The sequence below is a fragment of the Neofelis nebulosa genome, chromosome 5 (genome assembly GCF_028018385.1).
Source record: "Neofelis nebulosa isolate mNeoNeb1 chromosome 5, mNeoNeb1.pri, whole genome shotgun sequence".
NCBI classification, from domain to species: domain Eukaryota; kingdom Metazoa; phylum Chordata; class Mammalia; order Carnivora; family Felidae; genus Neofelis; species Neofelis nebulosa.
This window is the reverse complement of record NC_080786.1, coordinates 99570958-99587403: the sequence shown is the minus strand read 5'-3', so window position 1 is coordinate 99587403 and position 16446 is coordinate 99570958. Positions and strand designations below refer to the sequence as shown.

Here is a 16446-nt window from a genome sequence, read left to right as displayed (position 1 = left end):
CTTATTTCCAGCTAAAGCATCCCAATTCTTTCAATTATTCCTCACTAACCTGATTTCAACTCTTTTCAGCATCCTGATAGCTCAAGAAGTTACTTCCCAATGCATTAAATATCCCTCCCAATTTTGTATCTTCTTTGAAGGATCGAGGCATTTTCCAAAAGAGATAAACTATTACTTTACCTGGTGGTAATGTTGTATTCCTTTAAGGCAGCCTGATATTACATTATCTTTTTGGGGTGGGGAGGTGGTAGGTTCATCATATACTGACTCATCATAATCAGCTTGTAACCAACCAGAATGACTACACCGTATGTGTGTGTTCTCAGCCATATCCCATCTCGTATAACTGAAGTAGCTAGGTTTAGGAGTCTACTTGCAGAACTATCTTAAATCTTCTTTTATTACACTCAGGGTCATTGATCCAGCCTATGACTCATTCTGTTAACCAACTCATTGAGTATACTGTCAAGTTTTGAGACAATCCTGAGGAAGTAGAAAGAAAAAAAAGAGTCATAGTTACACAGTGGTGCAAAGGCATGTGTTGTTAGAAGGAGGTTGGCTGGAAACCAGAGAGAATGGTCCCCAAGATGGCACTACTTGGATTCATCCACCAGATTCTAGGGTCAGTCTTCAGTCTCACCAGCTCAAACACTCCGCAGCAGCGTGCCAGAGCTGGCCATGTTAAGACTCAGAGGTTATCGTATAAAACAGATGCTCAGTTTTTACTTTACAATGTGAAATACCACTGTGGAAAGAATAATGATAGCCCATGTTTTCTGAATGATTACCATGTGTCAAGCACCGTCCTAAGGATTCGGCACATACTGCTTCACATGTTTCTCAAAACAACTCTATGAGTTAAGTGCAATTTACAGATGAGAAAGCAGAGCAGTTACTCTTTGAAGTCTTCCCTCTCACTCAACTCATGCAGTTGGTTTCGATGTTCTGTTGCCAAGTAAACAGTTATTAAGCCTTTTGAATTCACCCTCTCCCTTCTATTCCCACTGCCAGTACCCTACTCTGGTTATGCTGTCTCACCTCTTCCATTACCACAGTCTCATACCTTGTCTCTCTCTCTCTTCTCTACTCCATTTCTACCTGCCTCTTGTAGTTTCAAAACACAGCTTTTAGTGTGCTACTCTTCCTGTTTGGAACCTTTAATGGCTCTTCACTGCCACAGAATAAGAACTCAGATTCCTTGGCATGGCACAACGGTCCCTCATCTTCAGGTCTGCAGCTCATCGCCTGTCACTTTCCCCTTTCCTGGTCCCTCCTTAGCTCCTTCTCCTTCTCAAAAGTCTTAGTAGCCATCTGGGACAACTCACAATTGACCAGACACACTGAATACTTACTCATATGCTACTATATCTACTTGTATGCAACAAGTATTTACTCTGTACCAACTACATGCCATGAATGTGCTACTCACTTTACCTGTAATATCCTATCTAGTTGTAAAAAGAACCCCATGAAATAAGCATTATCATCTTCCTTTTCAGAGAGTAGAAAGCTGAAGCGCTGAGGGGTCTATGTGCCGAGTGTCATACAGTTAAGTGTGGTGTGGGCTGGTTTGCGTGATCCCAGAACCCAGGCACTTTCCCACCAGACTCCTTGCTTCTGGAGCCTGGGCTTAGCCCGGTCTAACTGGCACTCCTGGGTCTGCTGTCTTCCGCCCCAGCCGGATTAGGAGTTCCTTGCAGGCAGGAACCGTGTCCACTTTGTACCCACAGTGTCTAGCTCCATGCCTGCAAATACTAGCCGTTTCAATGTTTGTTGAACGGATCGTAGCAAGGACGAAGGACTACGTCTCAGCAAGCCTGGACAACGCTGGCTCAGTCTTAGAGAAACGCTAGTAGGCTCAGCTGCTCCCTGACTCCCTAACAGATTGGAGGACGAGTTCGCGGGAACTGCCTTGCTGCCAGGCTCCAAACTTACCCAAGGCACCGACAGCCGCCACGCATTTCTAGTCCCAGCGTCAGCCGCGGGTCTCCGTTTACAGAGGTCACCACGGCAACGAAGCCTCGCCTCCCGGCGGGCGGAGCCGAGTGGCCATGAGGCGCATGCGCCACCGGGAGCTGGTTTTCTGGGAGATCCCGCGGCAGTGTCACTGGGACCCTCAATGTCACTCGCCCTTTGGTCCCAGCTGTTTCGTGCCACATGACCCAAGTTGGAGACAAACAGAAAAGCCCAACATTCTATGAGTTTATCATCCCATTTTTAATTTTATATACAGTTTATATTATAATTATCCTAAGAATGGTATATTGATAAACGAAGTGACTTTTGAATAGTTTCTTAGATAACTGCCCAGGAATAAAAAAAAAAATAAAAAAAAAAAAAGAAATGGCCCAAAGGAGCCCTGATTGCGCACTATCATCCGCAAAACTACATCGCGAGGCTTCTTTATTTAGTAGTTGTTTATTTTCTGCTGTTATCTCTGTTGGCTTTTACGGTAACAGATTGTATGTTGTGGGATCCTTGGCCTCCTGACGCTGGGCACACAAAGTACAGGGCTACCTTGACAGATCTCGGTTTAGCAGTTTGCTCTTTAGCCGCTCTGTGGTACAGGCAGCGCTCAGTATTGAATTTTAAGTACCTAAAGTCACTGGTTACAAATATCATTTTAAAATGGCTACATTGCACACCGGAAACTAATAAACTGTTAACTGGAATTTAATTAAAACGGCTACAATAATGCAATAAGTGACAAAGGACTTTGTATCCAGAATAGATAAAGGATTCTTATAATTGAATAAGAAAACAAACCCGACAATGGGCAAAGGACTTTGACTACTTCATCGTATCAGCGGTATGAATGGCCAGTAAACATATGGTAACATGCTTCACAGTAGTCCTCGGGGAGATGCACACCACAGCATATACACCACATCTACCAGAATGGGTAAAAATTCAAAAACTGCCAGCACCGAACGTGGGAGATGTGTAGATACTGTAACTCTCATGCCCTGCTGGTAGGAATGTAATAAGGCACAACGCTTTGGAAAACTGTAAGGTAGTTTCTTTAAAAGTTAAATATATACCAAGCCATTCCATGTCCAAGGTATTTACCCAAGGGAACAAAAATTTATGTCCATACAAAGCCTTGAATGTAAATGTCCATAGCAGTTATATTCACAATGGCCAAAAATTGGAAAGAAAGCCAATGGCCATTGACAGGTGAATGGATAAACATTCATACAATGGAATACTACTCAGAAGTAAAAAGGAAGAAACTGACACACACATGAATGAATCTCAATAGTGAGTGAAAGAAGCCAGACACAAAATAGTGCAATTATGATTCCACTTAGATAAAATGTAAACCAATCTATGATGACAAAAAGCACATCAGTGGTTGCCCAAGGCTGGAGCAAACGGTGGGACGCACTGCAGAGACAGGAGGAATCTTCCAGACATGAAAGAAATGTGTCTTCTGGTTGTTTTGTCTGCCAAAAGTCAATGAATTATTCTCTTTAAATGGATGTAGTTTATTGCATATAAATTATTTCTCAATAGTTTATTTTAAAAGGCTATATTCTATTTTTGTTTATTGTTTTCCATAATGTTACAAAACAATTTTCCAAAACCTTTATACCATGCATTTGTTGGTAATAAATGTTTTCTTTTTTTTTTTTTTTTTCAACGTTTTTTAATTTATTTTTGGGACAGAGAGAGACAGAGCATGAACGGGGAGGGGCAGAGAGAGAGGGAGACACAGAATCGGAAACAGGCTCCAGGCTCCGAGCCATCAGCCCAGAGCCTGACGCGGGGCTCGAACTCACGGACCGCGAGATCGTGACCTGGCTGAAGTCGGACGCTTAACCGACTGCGCCACCCAGGCGCCCCAATAAATGTTTTCTTTAGTCAATTATTCTTGACTTAAAGTCTCCTGACTTAAAAAAAAAAAAAAAAAGGATCATTATCTTTGCTGTTAATTATAAATGGCATATGCAAGGTGTCTGAAAAGCCAGAAAACAGGAAAAAATTAAACAGCTTATTAGTTACATTTTCAAATAAAATTCTCAACATGTTTTCTTTCAACTTCCAAATATCTTTTCAGGTGAAATAAACTCTAAATTTAAAGCACTGGGTCCAATTGTTAATCTGAGAAAACCACTATAAATTCACTATTTAATATCTTTAAAAATCTGGAAGCACAGAGAAAATAGTGTATTTTTTTGTATACCAAAAAACTGGCAGTCATCATTACTGAATGCTTATCGTGAGTCGGGCTCTGTTCTTAACATATTTACATATACTCACCTCACTTACTCCTCACAATCCTAGAAGACATATCATGTCTGACTCTCAAATGGGAAAAATGAGATTAATTTACCCAGGGACACAGCCCAACTGGCAGAAATGGCACTTGGATCCAAGCTTTCTGCTTGCAATACTTGCAGACTTAGCCACTGTGCTAGATTAGCTATTTCTCGTAAGTAGGAGAAGTCCAGTAATTTTTTTCAAGAGAGCTTCAAGTCGTGGCTTTACCTCATACATTCTGACATTAGGCAACTTACTTCACCTCTAGGGCTCAATTTCCTCATCTGGAATGGGGAGGTGGGTAGCATTCAAACACCTCTAACTCACAGTTTTATTGAAATAATGGAGCTACTTTTAGCTCAGCACCGTGCCCACCACAATTACAACTCTATAAAGATAGCTATTGCTATTATGGGGCTTCCACACCATATTCACTGTAAGATGGCAGCACGGCCTAGGCTGTGTAGAAAGACTTCCTATGTCCCATCCCAGGGCCACCATTCCCAAGCTGTGTGACCTTGAGAGGGTACTTACCTTCTCATACCTCAGTTTCTTCATCTGCAAAGTAAGGATAATGGGATCTACCTCATAAAGGTGTCATAAAATCATGAAGAGTGGCTAAAACACTATCTGGCATTTAGTAAACCATAAACTATTATTAAATTCTGCTAACTTAAAGAATTCCACTATATACTATAGGAATGATTATATCATTAACTGTGGATTTGATTATCAATCTAGTTTCTCTCCCAAGCTGTAATACGGAAAATGGACAATTTTACTAAAGTTTAGCAAGTGCTTAGCAGCTTTCTGGGGCATTCTAGAGAAGTCATGTGTTGACCAAAAACATGAATCTATATATAAGCAATACAAGTACTCTGAGTTTGAACTGTAAAAGTAAATACAAATCATCAAATATAGCAGAGTACACGCTTTGTGATGCCATAGATCCAATGGTTCCCAAATTTAAGCATGCATCAGGATGACAGGAGGGGCTTATTAAAACAGAAACAGAGTTTCCGATCCATAGGTCTGGGGTAGGGCTCAGGAATTTTCATCTCTAACAAGTACCCCTGGTGATCCTACTGATGGTGCTGGTCAGGGTTCATACAGGTGCAGCTGGCTCTGAAAGCTAATAAAGAGGGCATAAGGTAGTGTTAATTAAAACCAAACATGCACCACTTTATGATTTAGGGATGATAAATCTTTATAATGTTTCCCAGGCTTGGCTATACACTGGAATCATCTGAGGAGGTTTCTCAAAATGCTGATGCTTGTGTCCTGCCCCAAGAGTATAAGTTAACTGGTCTGGAGTGAGAGTTGGGCAATGGGAATTTTAGAAGGTTCCTCAGTGATGAATGGTGGCCAAAGTTGAGAAGCACTGCTTTAGAAAGCCTAATAAAGCTCTTTTCTCTGTATCTGTTATTATTGGAGTATTTTCAATCTACTTTTGTATTTTATCAACAAAAACAAATATTAGCAGGACAGATACTTCAATGTGAGTGAGCTCCACAAACCTGTGGAGGTTTGTGAGCACTGGTTCTCAACTCTGGCTGCACATTAAATCATCTTAAGCAGTTTTTTAAAATGTCATGCCAAGGACTCACTCCCCAGGTAGTCAGTTTGGTCTTTTTTCAGTGCTCCCCAAGTTGAAAAGCATGGCTTTTGAAGCTTAAAGAGTTATAAAGGAAAAAAGTAAAGAGCCAACCAGTTGAAGAATATTAAGAAAAATGTATGCCAGGGGCACCTGGATGGCTCAGTCAGTTAAGTGTCTGACTTTGGCTCAGGTCATGATCTCATGGTTTGTGGGTTCGAACCCCGCATTGCGCTCTGTGCTGACAGCTTGGAGCCTGGAGCCTGCTTCGGATTCTGTGTCTCCCTCTCTCTCTGCCCCTCCCTGCTGACACTCTCTCTCTCTCAAAAATAAATAAACACAAAAAAAAAAAAAAAGAAAAAGAAAAATGTATGTCAAAAGAAAGCCTTCACATGGAATCTTGACATTTGCAATGACATGGATGGAACTAGAGAGTATTATGCTAAGCAAAATAAGTCAGTCTGAGAAAGACAAATACCTTATGATCTCACTCATATGTGGAATTTAAGAAACAACAAACGAGCAAAGGCAAAAAAGAAAGAGAAAGAGGCAAACCAAGAAACAGACTGCTTACTATTGAGAACAAATTGATGGTTACCAGCACGGAGGTGGGTGTGGGGATGGGTTAAATAAGGGATGGGGATTAAGGAGTGCACTCACTGTGATGAGCACAGGGCGCTGTATGGAAGTGTTCAATCACGATATTGTACACCTGAAACTAATATTATGCTGCATGTTAACTAAGTGGAATTTAAGTAAAAACTTTTAAAAATTAAAAAAAAAAAAAAAGAATTCATTCACAAACCAAGCAGATAACTTGACATTTAATAACAGAAGGAATGGTACTAAAATGGTTTTATATTCCAGGCAGGGATAGTACTTATTAAATACCAGGTTTCAAAAAGTACAATACAGATGGTAGAATCTGCAATAATGCAAATGAGGTCAGATGACTTCATGAAAATACATTCAGTGATACTAGAAAAAATTTTTATTTTTGTCACCATAATGATGAAGCCCATATGCCACTTCCTAGAACAGTGGTTTATAACTGCAAGACAAGGGACAGCGTTGTCTGAAAAAGTTCCCCAAGTAGTTCCAATGTGTTTCCCCAACCCCACTCCCACCATTCCAAGCTGAGGATTCTTATCATACAGCAAAAGGACAGAAATAACTTAAAAAGTAATTTTAAAATAAAAACCAGTGTCTGAGAGCCAAACAGGTGCCTTGAAGAAAACTACTTTGAACATGTAGTAGATTCAGGGCTGGGAAAGTTGACTGCAACTTTTTGTACTCATTTCTGTTTCAACATAAGCTCTATGATCACTATCTATTTGATGTGCACTATCATTATTGATGACATTTTCACATTAGAAGACTATATAAGAATTTTATAATTCATACAACCACTCTTACCTGTGTAAGTAAATATAAGCAAATGTTCCCACACCTATTTTTTAAAGCTGTACATTCCACTTGATGGGAAAGTGATGAATAACAGTGACTTCCCTCCCAAAAAGAGATCAAAGGGAGTGTTAAATTTTTCTGAAAGCCAGACATTAACTACCGCAGCCCATTTTATTGTAAGCTATATGCAAAGCACCTTAGTTCTTCAGAAAAAAAATAAATAAAAGAAATACATCATTTAAGATATACTAAGACAAAAAGAAAAAAAACTATTGAATAAAGATGATAAAGGTAACACTGTGTTAGAAAAACCTTAGTTATGAAATTATCAGAATATAAAACTTCAATTTTCCTAGAGTCAAAATTTTATTCAAAGGAGGTTGTACGTTGGTTAGTTGTTGGAAATTTATTTGCAAAGATCCAAACTGAAATAACTGCTTTATTCTTTGTTCCATAAGTACTAAGTCACAAGATCTTTGAAGGTTTTATCTAAAGGGACATGAAAACTTGCAAGCAGGGGCAGGGATATGGGGGTGGAAGTTCAAGAACATGCTACCAAGAACAAACTGTACAACTAACTTCATTTATGACACGTGGGTAGAAAGAGCAAACCAGCCTTCTTCGTTTTGCTTCTCAATCTGTTGAACAAAGATGCAAAAAGGATTTAGAAAGTAATCAGAAACATGAGCCCATTCCAGGTTTACAATTATTTAGATCAAGTACACAGAATCATGTTATCCTATGCCATCAAATGGTACTGAAAATTAAATTGCTACTGGTAATTTTAATTCTCTACTAGAGAAATTCCCAAATAACTGATTCCCTGGTCAACATATCTCCTTATTGATTGAGGGAACCTAATTTTTAAATAAAGGATAAATCCAGTGTTTTATACAACTTGTATGTGCAACTTCTTAAAATAACAAAGGTATTTGATCTTAGTAAACTAAATCTGTTACTAAATTCCAGAAACTAAGGGCAAATTAAATAAAATAATTTATAACTTTTTTAGGATACAGGAAACAATAAAGGATAAATCTTCTAGTGCTAGGCAACTGGGATATGAGCCTATCGATTAATTTGGGCTATAAATACTCAGTGTTTACTGAAGCATTCATTATTTGGTCTAATCTAGAACAAAGCAGAACACATGAGGAATATGTACAACATTGATTCACCGTAACCTCTCTAACTAGTGGCACACTCTGATACAGCACACTGGGGTAAAGGGACAAGGAAAGTGGCCCCAGGGCTCTGTCTATCCCAAGTCCCACACAGCCACAGCAAGCACTGAGGGAACCAATATCTCGGTATACCTACTACTTCAAGGCACGCCTGTGTGTCCTGCCATGTAGGAATGCTCTGCCTGAAACCAGTAATTTCCAGTCTATGTTGAAATCCTATTGAATTTCACCTTGCTCCTTAGCTACCCCAGAACACAAAAGAAACTGTATGGGTGTTTCGTTTTTTTTTAGCAAAGGTTAATTAGGAATTCTTCTGAGAATTTCATGTCACATTAATAATGGAAATCACCAAATCGGCCACCTTCCACCCTCACTCTCCTGACCCTTACACACATTTCACAATTACATTTTATCACATACCTTTGCTCTTGGGATTAACAGGAGTGAATCGCCCACTTCCTGAGGTGGCGTTTAATGGAGAACAAGAATTACTAGTAGCCCCTGAAGACCTATTTATGAGAGATGAGAAATAAAAGAGGGTGGGAGCATGATCTACCATTACTAACCTTGAATTATAGAAGAATGAAAAATCTCAGGATTGGCAAGAGTTTGAAAAAGATTGGCTGAGTTACATCCAATTTACAACATTTTTACCAACCTAAGTCTTTTTTTTTTTAATAATAGACTTTCTTTTTTAGAGTAGTTTTAGGTTTACAGAAAGATTAAGTGTAAAGTACAGAGTTCCAATATACCCTTCACCTCCCTTGCCCAGTTTCCCCTACACCTTGCATCATTTGCATCATTTATTACAATTGATACTATTGATACATTATTATTAATTAAATCCATAGCTTAAATTAGGGTTCATGCTTTTGTTATACATTCTGTGGGTTTGGACAAATGTATAACGAGGGCATCCATTGTGATAGTATCATGTTGTAACATTTTTAATATTAAAGGGGAAAAATGCATGTGCATGTGTGGGGGTGAGGGGGAAAAGGCCAGGGGGTGGAAGAGTAACGAGCCTTGGATCAGCAGCACAGCGTCATGGTAAGCACACAGAGTGCTGACAGAAGAGCCAGGTCCATCCTCAGTGCCACCATTTACCAACCACATGACCCATCTAGAAAAACCACCCAATCAGCTAGCTCTCTGAGCTTCAGTTTCATCTACTGTAAAAGAGAAAAATACTACTGTTCAGTTACTCACCCTGTCATATGTGATCTCCTAATTTCATAACCTACCAAGAGCTCCATATATGTGCTACTGTCCTATTTTTGTTCTTAGTAACAACCCACACTGCTCTACTTAAAGCTCGTCCTCACTCTTTTTCCCCCCCAGAAATTCTCTTCTCCCATTACTTTATTTTCTCTACAAGAGTGAGTCTGCCTGAACCTAAGTCAGATACTATGCACTTTCTTTTTTCCCCCAAAGAGAATACACTTAATTGCTTTCTTGATTTTTTTAAGTAACTATTCACATTGTAACCCTACCTTCTTGAATTTATCCCACTGGTAGGAGAGATAGTACTGCATTTTGAGCTTTCTGGGGCTTCTGCTCCTGGAATGGATACTTCAATTGTCCTCTTTCCTCCTTCTAAAATATAAAAATAAATATCAGTTTCATTAACTTTCATTAAAATAAAAGCAAAAATTTAACTTGGTTTCTATCTTACTGTAAAATTTCACATTATAAATTTGGGGGTTCTTTTCATTATGACCCACAGACACACTGGAAGAATTTTTTTTCAAAATGAACTGTGAGACAAGAAACTTTAGTTACTAGTATCAATTCAGTAGCATGCCAGGTCATACAATGCCAGAATCTTCAGACAAGTGGTATCATGTCAGATCTGGAAGTGAAAAACAGAAATTAAGAGCTAGCCCTAAAAAACTTATGATTTTTGTCAAAACAGCTTATCTCAAGTTTTCAAAAAGAAAAAGAAAAAGGAAAATTTCTGAAGTCATTCAGTGAAACTTCAAATCTTCTAAATCTATTACATTATTCGATTCCTGAAGACAACTTAGGTAGGGGGAAGGCAGCTGAGGAGATCACATGGCCAATGGCAAGTATAATTGTGTTCATTTTCAGTATTTCACAAGAAGGTTATCAATTAACAAATATTTACTATCTACTAATGAAAGACTTAATGTTTACCCCCAGTTTCAGAGACTCCTATGAATCACTACTTAACACCAAAGATTTCTGGGTTTTAATATTTACATATTTAATACATATTTAATTGTATAACATATTCCTCCATTACTCTAGAAAACAAAAGAGGTTTTGCATGGCATATGATTTATTTTTATCTTTATCACCATAGTGCACGAAGGTTCTCATGAAAGCACGAATTTTACTTTAAAAAAGAATATCTTGGAGATATAACCACTGGAATGAAAAGAACACAGTTGCAAATTTACCAATTTGCTTTAGATAATCAGTTAACCTCTTTTGCCTCACTTTACTCAGGTAGCAAATAGCTATAATATCAGCTCTATCTACTCACAGGATGTGTTGAGGACTAAATAACAGTAATGAAAGTACTTTAAACCTTAAGGAACTATTGACACACAGATGTCTAATGTAATTACAAAATTATTCTTAAGAGTGATTTGCTTTATTCTTCTTCACTGCACTTAGCACTAACATTATCTACTTATTTGCTTCTTTGTTTCCTGCCTGCTCCCCAACTTGAATGCTAAAGTAGTCAAGCTGGACAGGGATTTGTCCTGTTTGGAGCAGTTTCCCCAGGGCCCAGAACAGGCTGGCAGGTAATAGATGTTCAGACTTATTGAGTGATTTAATGTACTCATTCTAATCAGAAGTCGTCTCTAGGCTTCGTGACTATGAAGAACAGCAGACAAAGCTGTCATGTGAAGAAGCCTAGACTAAACAAAGAAAGATCCCCAAGGAAACGGATTATCCGTCATTTTCCAGTAATTTTCAAGAGTCTGCTCTCTAGGTCTGAAGTTTCAAAACAGAAATGATTTGTAACTGAAAGGAAAATTCTTTTTGGCAAAGAGGAGGTGGGTGGAAGGATGGGTCAAACAGGTGAAGGGGATTAAGAGTACACTAACCAGCAGGCACCTGGCTAAGCATTTGACTCTTGGTCTCAGCTCAGGTCATGATCTCAAGGTTTGTCAGTTTGAGCCACGCATTGGGTTCCGTGCTGACAGCTTGGAGCCTGCTTGGGATCCTCTCTCTCCTTCTCGCTCCACCCACCCTTCTAGTGCTCTCTCTCTCTCTCTCATCTCAAAAATTAATAAATATCTTTAAAAAAGAGTACACTAGGGGCACCTGGGTGGCGCAGTCGGTTAAGCGTCCGACTTCAGCCAGGTCACGATCTCGCGGTCCGTGAGTTCGAGCCCCGCGTCAGGCTCTGGGCTGATGGCTCGGAGCCTGGAGCCTGTTTCCAATTCTGTGTCTCCCTCTCTCTCTGCCCCTCCCCCGTTCATGCTCTGTCTCTCTCTGTCCCAAAAATAAATAAAAAAACGTTGAAAAAAAAATTAAAAAAAAATAAAAATAAAAATAAAAAAGAGTACACTAGTTGTGGTAAGCACTGAGTAAGGTATACAATTGCTGAATCATTATATTGTACACCTGAAACTGATGTAACACTGTATGATGATTACACTGGAATAAAAATTTTCTAAAAGTCTTATTGGCAGATACCTTAATGTAGCCTTCCTTCTTCAACCACCACAGGGCATATGAATCCCTCTAAAACACCGATGCTTGAGCACCTTAGGGAAAATACCACTTACTGATATAAAGATTGTCCTTCTTTTATCCTGAGCCAAAATTAGTTTCTCTATAGCTTTCACACAGCTCGACCCTCTTGAGGGTCTTAGTAATTCAATTTTTGCCTAAAGAACAACTTGAGAGCCACTTCATCAGTACCTTTTTGAATGTAAATATTATGACAACTAATTTTTTAGTTGCTGTTCTATTATTTAGAACCCCCTCTGGTTTTTCACATTCCTAAAAGTAATAACAGAATGGAAAGTTTAATTTACAAATAAAAATGTTTTAATTAGTTTTAACAAAATAACTTGTAATTTGTTGCTGATGAAACTCTAAATCATTTTGATGCTTAGGGGTTTTTTTGTTTTTATTTTTTTATTTATTTATTTTAGAGAAAGGAAGGGCACAAGCAGGGCGGGGAGGAGCAGAGAGAAAGAGAGACAAAAAATCTCAAGCAGGCTCCACCCTCAGTGTGGAGCCTGACATGGGGCTCAATCCCATGACCCTGGGATCATGACCTGAGCTGAACTTGAGTCGGACACTTAATTGACTGAGATACCCAGGCACCCCAATCCTTATGTTTTACACTTAGCCACAGCAAATATCCTAAGTGAATCATACACTTTAACGAATCCCATTTACACATAGGGCAACTTAGGAACTCAGACACCAAAGATTACCTACAGGCACCATGGAATAGCTTTCTACCCAGAGACTGGCCTTCTAGTCTTATTTCTGTTACTTATTCTGTGACTTAGGTCTTTTTCTTTCTATGTAAAATTGACATGACTCAGGTCTATTTCTTTCTATGTAAAATTGAAGGCACTGAAATATATGCTCTGAGATTTCTTTCAGCTCAAAATCAAGAAAGTGAAAACTCTCATGTGTCTAGCTTTTAAATCATGAATTTGTGACCAACCAGTCCATGCTCTGAGAGGTGATGGAACAGGTGATACTGGTGGAGAAGAAAGATTCAAACCAATAAGTTTCTGTTGTTCTATTAACTGCAAGAGTTTTCCACGAGCCTCCATACTCTGCCGATTCAATTCTGCAATCCGTTCCTCCATGCTACTTGGTGTGAAAGGCTGTGTTGTTGGATAAGTCTTAAAAAAAAAAAAAGGCACAAATTCCATATCAAAAATAATCCAAACAATTTTGACTGTTTGTAAACATAAACTCTTCCACTAAAAGCCAGCTAGTTAGTATTCACCACCCTTGCTATATGTAAACTTGAATAGCAGGCAAAGAATAAAATCTACAAGTCATTTAATTGAAAAATTAGGGCTGGGGCACCTGGGTGGCTCAGTTGGTTAAGTGTCCGACTTCAGCTCAGGTCATGATTTCATGGTTTGTGAGTCGAGCCCAGAGTCGGGCTCTTTGCTGACAGCTCAGAGACTGGAGCCTGCTTCAGACTATGCGCCTTCCTCTCTCTCTCTGCCCCTCCCCTGCTCATGCTCTGTCTCTCTGTCTCTAAGGTAAACAAACGCTAAAAAGAAAAAAAAAAAAGGAAAAAAAAAAAGAAAAATTATGGCTAAAGGAAAGGGATACGAATCCTTCTGCTACTGGTACCACACAGACCTTCTACTCCCTCTCTCCATGGGGAATACTGTAAGGCAAAGCTTTCCTGTATCTCTTCACGTTTGCTGAGGGGCACAAAAGATCACATGAGCAAAGACAGTACTGCTAGTGACCTGGCTTCTAAATAATTGTAATGACAGATGTGCAGTTTGAATCGCAACATACAAAAAAGGATTTGCTGTACTTGAGAGATGCTTCTGTCACCCCAATCTTCATACATGTACCATGAGTTATTTGGCAAAGATTTCTAGGAATCTTATCGCTCTCCTTGACCACAGGTCAACCTCCCCAGGCCACGTTTGGCCTCAGAGATCTAATTTGAGAAAGGTGATGACTGTAAAGGAATATGGGAGGTAGAGTGAAAAAAAACACATATACATATACATGTGGAATATAACTACATTTAGTATGAAACTTCCTGAGAGGAATATATGTGTCATTCTTATTGCATTTATTTAAATATGTCCCTTTGGGAAAAAAACAATTCCTAATAGAAATCACTAATTTGTAGCTTATGCCCATTAGTAAAAAAAAAAAAAAAAAAAAAAGAGAGAGAGAGAGAGAGAGATAAGCAAAACAATGTAAAGATCATTTTGTAATTCTGATTATGACAAAGAGGGTGGTGAAAACAAAAATATTAGACTGTGTCCACTAGCCCGATCTATATACTAATTAGACAAGAAGGCAAATTCAATTTTTAACTCTGTTGCCTTTTTAAAACCAAGACTTAGTTAACCTGTTTTGAATAACTGTCAAAACTCTGTAAACATAGAAACACCTTCAGTGACTCAAAATTAAGGCAATTTGTACTTACACACATCTACACTGATGTCCTGCTCACTCCTAATTTTTTTCTCCTCTTCTGCTAGTCCCTTCTGACCGAGTAATAACTCAGTGACTCCGTACTCACATTGCCCTTATCTCCCAGGAGCCAGCGCTGACAGAAGTGGCCCTTGTTCCCCCGCCCCTTTCTGAACTTCCTCATAGAAGCCCCAAATCTAACATTGGTAAAGCTCTTTATAGAAGCAATCCCCTCTGGAGCCCCCCTAATCCATAAAGGTGCCCAGCTCCTTCCCACTGCCAAAACACTATCCCATCCCCTATCAGAACCCTCACAGGAGCCACTTTGGCTCATGAAGGGATAAAAGGAAGTCTCCCCCATCACTGGGACCAGCATGAGAACATGTGTGTATAAACACTTACCAGTTGGAACTTAGAATTCCTTTTCTCCCCACAAACAAGAAAATGAAGATTTTAAGTTACCAGCTTAGCCTACAGTTTATTTAACTTACAAAACTCCTGGACTATAATAAGCAGACTTTTGTTATTCAAAGTAGAATCCTCAGTCTACTATCTGGGAACTAACTAGAAATGCACAGGTGCTATCTCAAAACTATTTAATCAGAAACTGCATTTTAGAAAAATCTCCAGATGACTCATACATACGTTAAAGTCTCACTTTAATAATCCTTTAAAACATCATTTCTATAGGAAAATGTATTCTGCATCCTAAAAAACTAACTGCTCATGAGTTGAGGGCCAGCTACACATAATTCTCTTGTATAAGCCCCTTTAAGAGTAAAAATGCTTTTGGGGTACCTGGGTGGCTCAGTTGGTTAAGCATTCGACTTCAGCTCAGGTAATGAACTCACAGTTCATGGGATGGAGCCCCGTGTTGGACTCTGGGCTGACAGCACAGAGCCTGGAGCCTGCTTCCGATTCTGTGTCTCCCCCTCTCTCTCTCTGCCCCTCCCCTGCTCATGCTCTATCTCTCTCTCTCTCTCTCAAAAATATACAAACATTAAAAAAAAATTAAGAGCAGAAATGCTTTCAGTTAAAATGTAGCTGTGTGGCAGACTTTCAATTCATACTAATTCTACATTTTATATTTACAACTTCATTCCCAGTTTAATTTTGGCTTTCTTTCATATTTTACCTTGTCCTATTTTCCTCATTCATTTTCCTTGTGTTCTATTTTATATTATCCTCTTTTACTGTATGTGTTAAATAAACTGATAAATAACTTTTCCTTACTCTGTGATGAGGACATGACTAAGCATAAACCTTCGAGTAGCAGCCTCAAAGATATCCAGGATCACTTCAGGAAAGGAGGCCCTTAAGATGTTCCAGCAATATAGTTAAACTCCTAAATGTTCCTAGTCAATCCTTAACTGGTACTCACTGCAGCCACGTCGCTTGCATGACTGGTCTCTTGTTTGTTTAATTCCCGAAGTCCATCCCCTTGCTCTCCTCCTGGCCCAATAATATTATTCAGATGTGCTTTGATAGCTGAGTTCTGCAGTGTCAACTCTGCGATCCGGGCCATGATGTCCTTTCTTTGTATTAACGCCTCATTTGCTCTAAGCTGTTGCCCCTCTCCCAGTACCGGGGGCTCTTCTGAGAACTTGGGGTTTCTGGCCTGCTGAGTGTGTGAATGGGAACTATAGAAGGGCTGTGAGAGGGTAACAAAAGGAGCCTGGACTTTGTTCTCCAGATCTTCCCCCATGTGAGAGACCCTCCACCTCTGAGTGAAGAGGTGACTTTCTTCATTTGGATTCTGACTGTCTGTGCCAGTAGGTAAAGTCTTCCTTTCCCAATTTTGTTCCTTCTCAATTATTTCCACAGTTGGAGGAATTTGTGGAGCAGGGCGAGTTTGAACAGTCCTCCTCAATA

At 39.3% G+C, this 16446-nt stretch overlaps 2 protein-coding genes and 1 long non-coding RNA gene across 12 annotated transcripts in view; all 3 read right to left on the bottom strand.

The window, feature by feature from the left end:
* The window catches only part of CFAP44 (cilia and flagella associated protein 44), a 158351-nt gene extending 156290 nt beyond the window's left edge, over window positions 1–2061 (bottom strand). For 2 of the 3 annotated variants that reach the window (XR_009262176.1, XM_058731393.1), the window contains exon 1: window positions 1936–2061. The gene's annotated coding sequence lies outside the window, so the exon portion shown is untranslated. The remainder of the gene's footprint in view (window positions 1–1935) is intronic. The other variant, XM_058731394.1, reaches the window with a different exon arrangement.
* A 5624-nt stretch (window positions 2062–7685) lies between these two features.
* SPICE1 (spindle and centriole associated protein 1) overlaps window positions 7686–16446 on the bottom strand; it is a 59322-nt gene continuing 50561 nt past the window's right edge. For 6 of the 8 annotated variants that reach the window (XM_058731387.1, XM_058731386.1, XM_058731388.1 and 3 more), the window contains 4 exons: window positions 15956–16446; window positions 13115–13298; window positions 9942–10044; window positions 7686–8957 (listed from right to left, as the gene is read on the bottom strand). In XM_058731387.1, the coding sequence (XP_058587370.1) occupies window positions 8861–8957; window positions 9942–10044; window positions 13115–13298; window positions 15956–16446 (875 nt within the window). In that variant the 3' untranslated portion in view covers window positions 7686–8860. Of the gene's footprint in view, window positions 8958–9941; window positions 10045–10155; window positions 10301–13114; window positions 13299–15955 lie in introns of those variants that run through there. The other 2 variants (XR_009262174.1, XM_058731390.1) reach the window with 2 other exon arrangements.
* LOC131512542 (uncharacterized) lies at window positions 11983–13108 on the bottom strand. Its single transcript, XR_009262175.1, has 2 exons — window positions 12938–13108; window positions 11983–12899 (listed from the first exon to the last, which is right to left on the bottom strand). It is a non-coding gene; the product is annotated as an uncharacterized LOC131512542 (long non-coding RNA).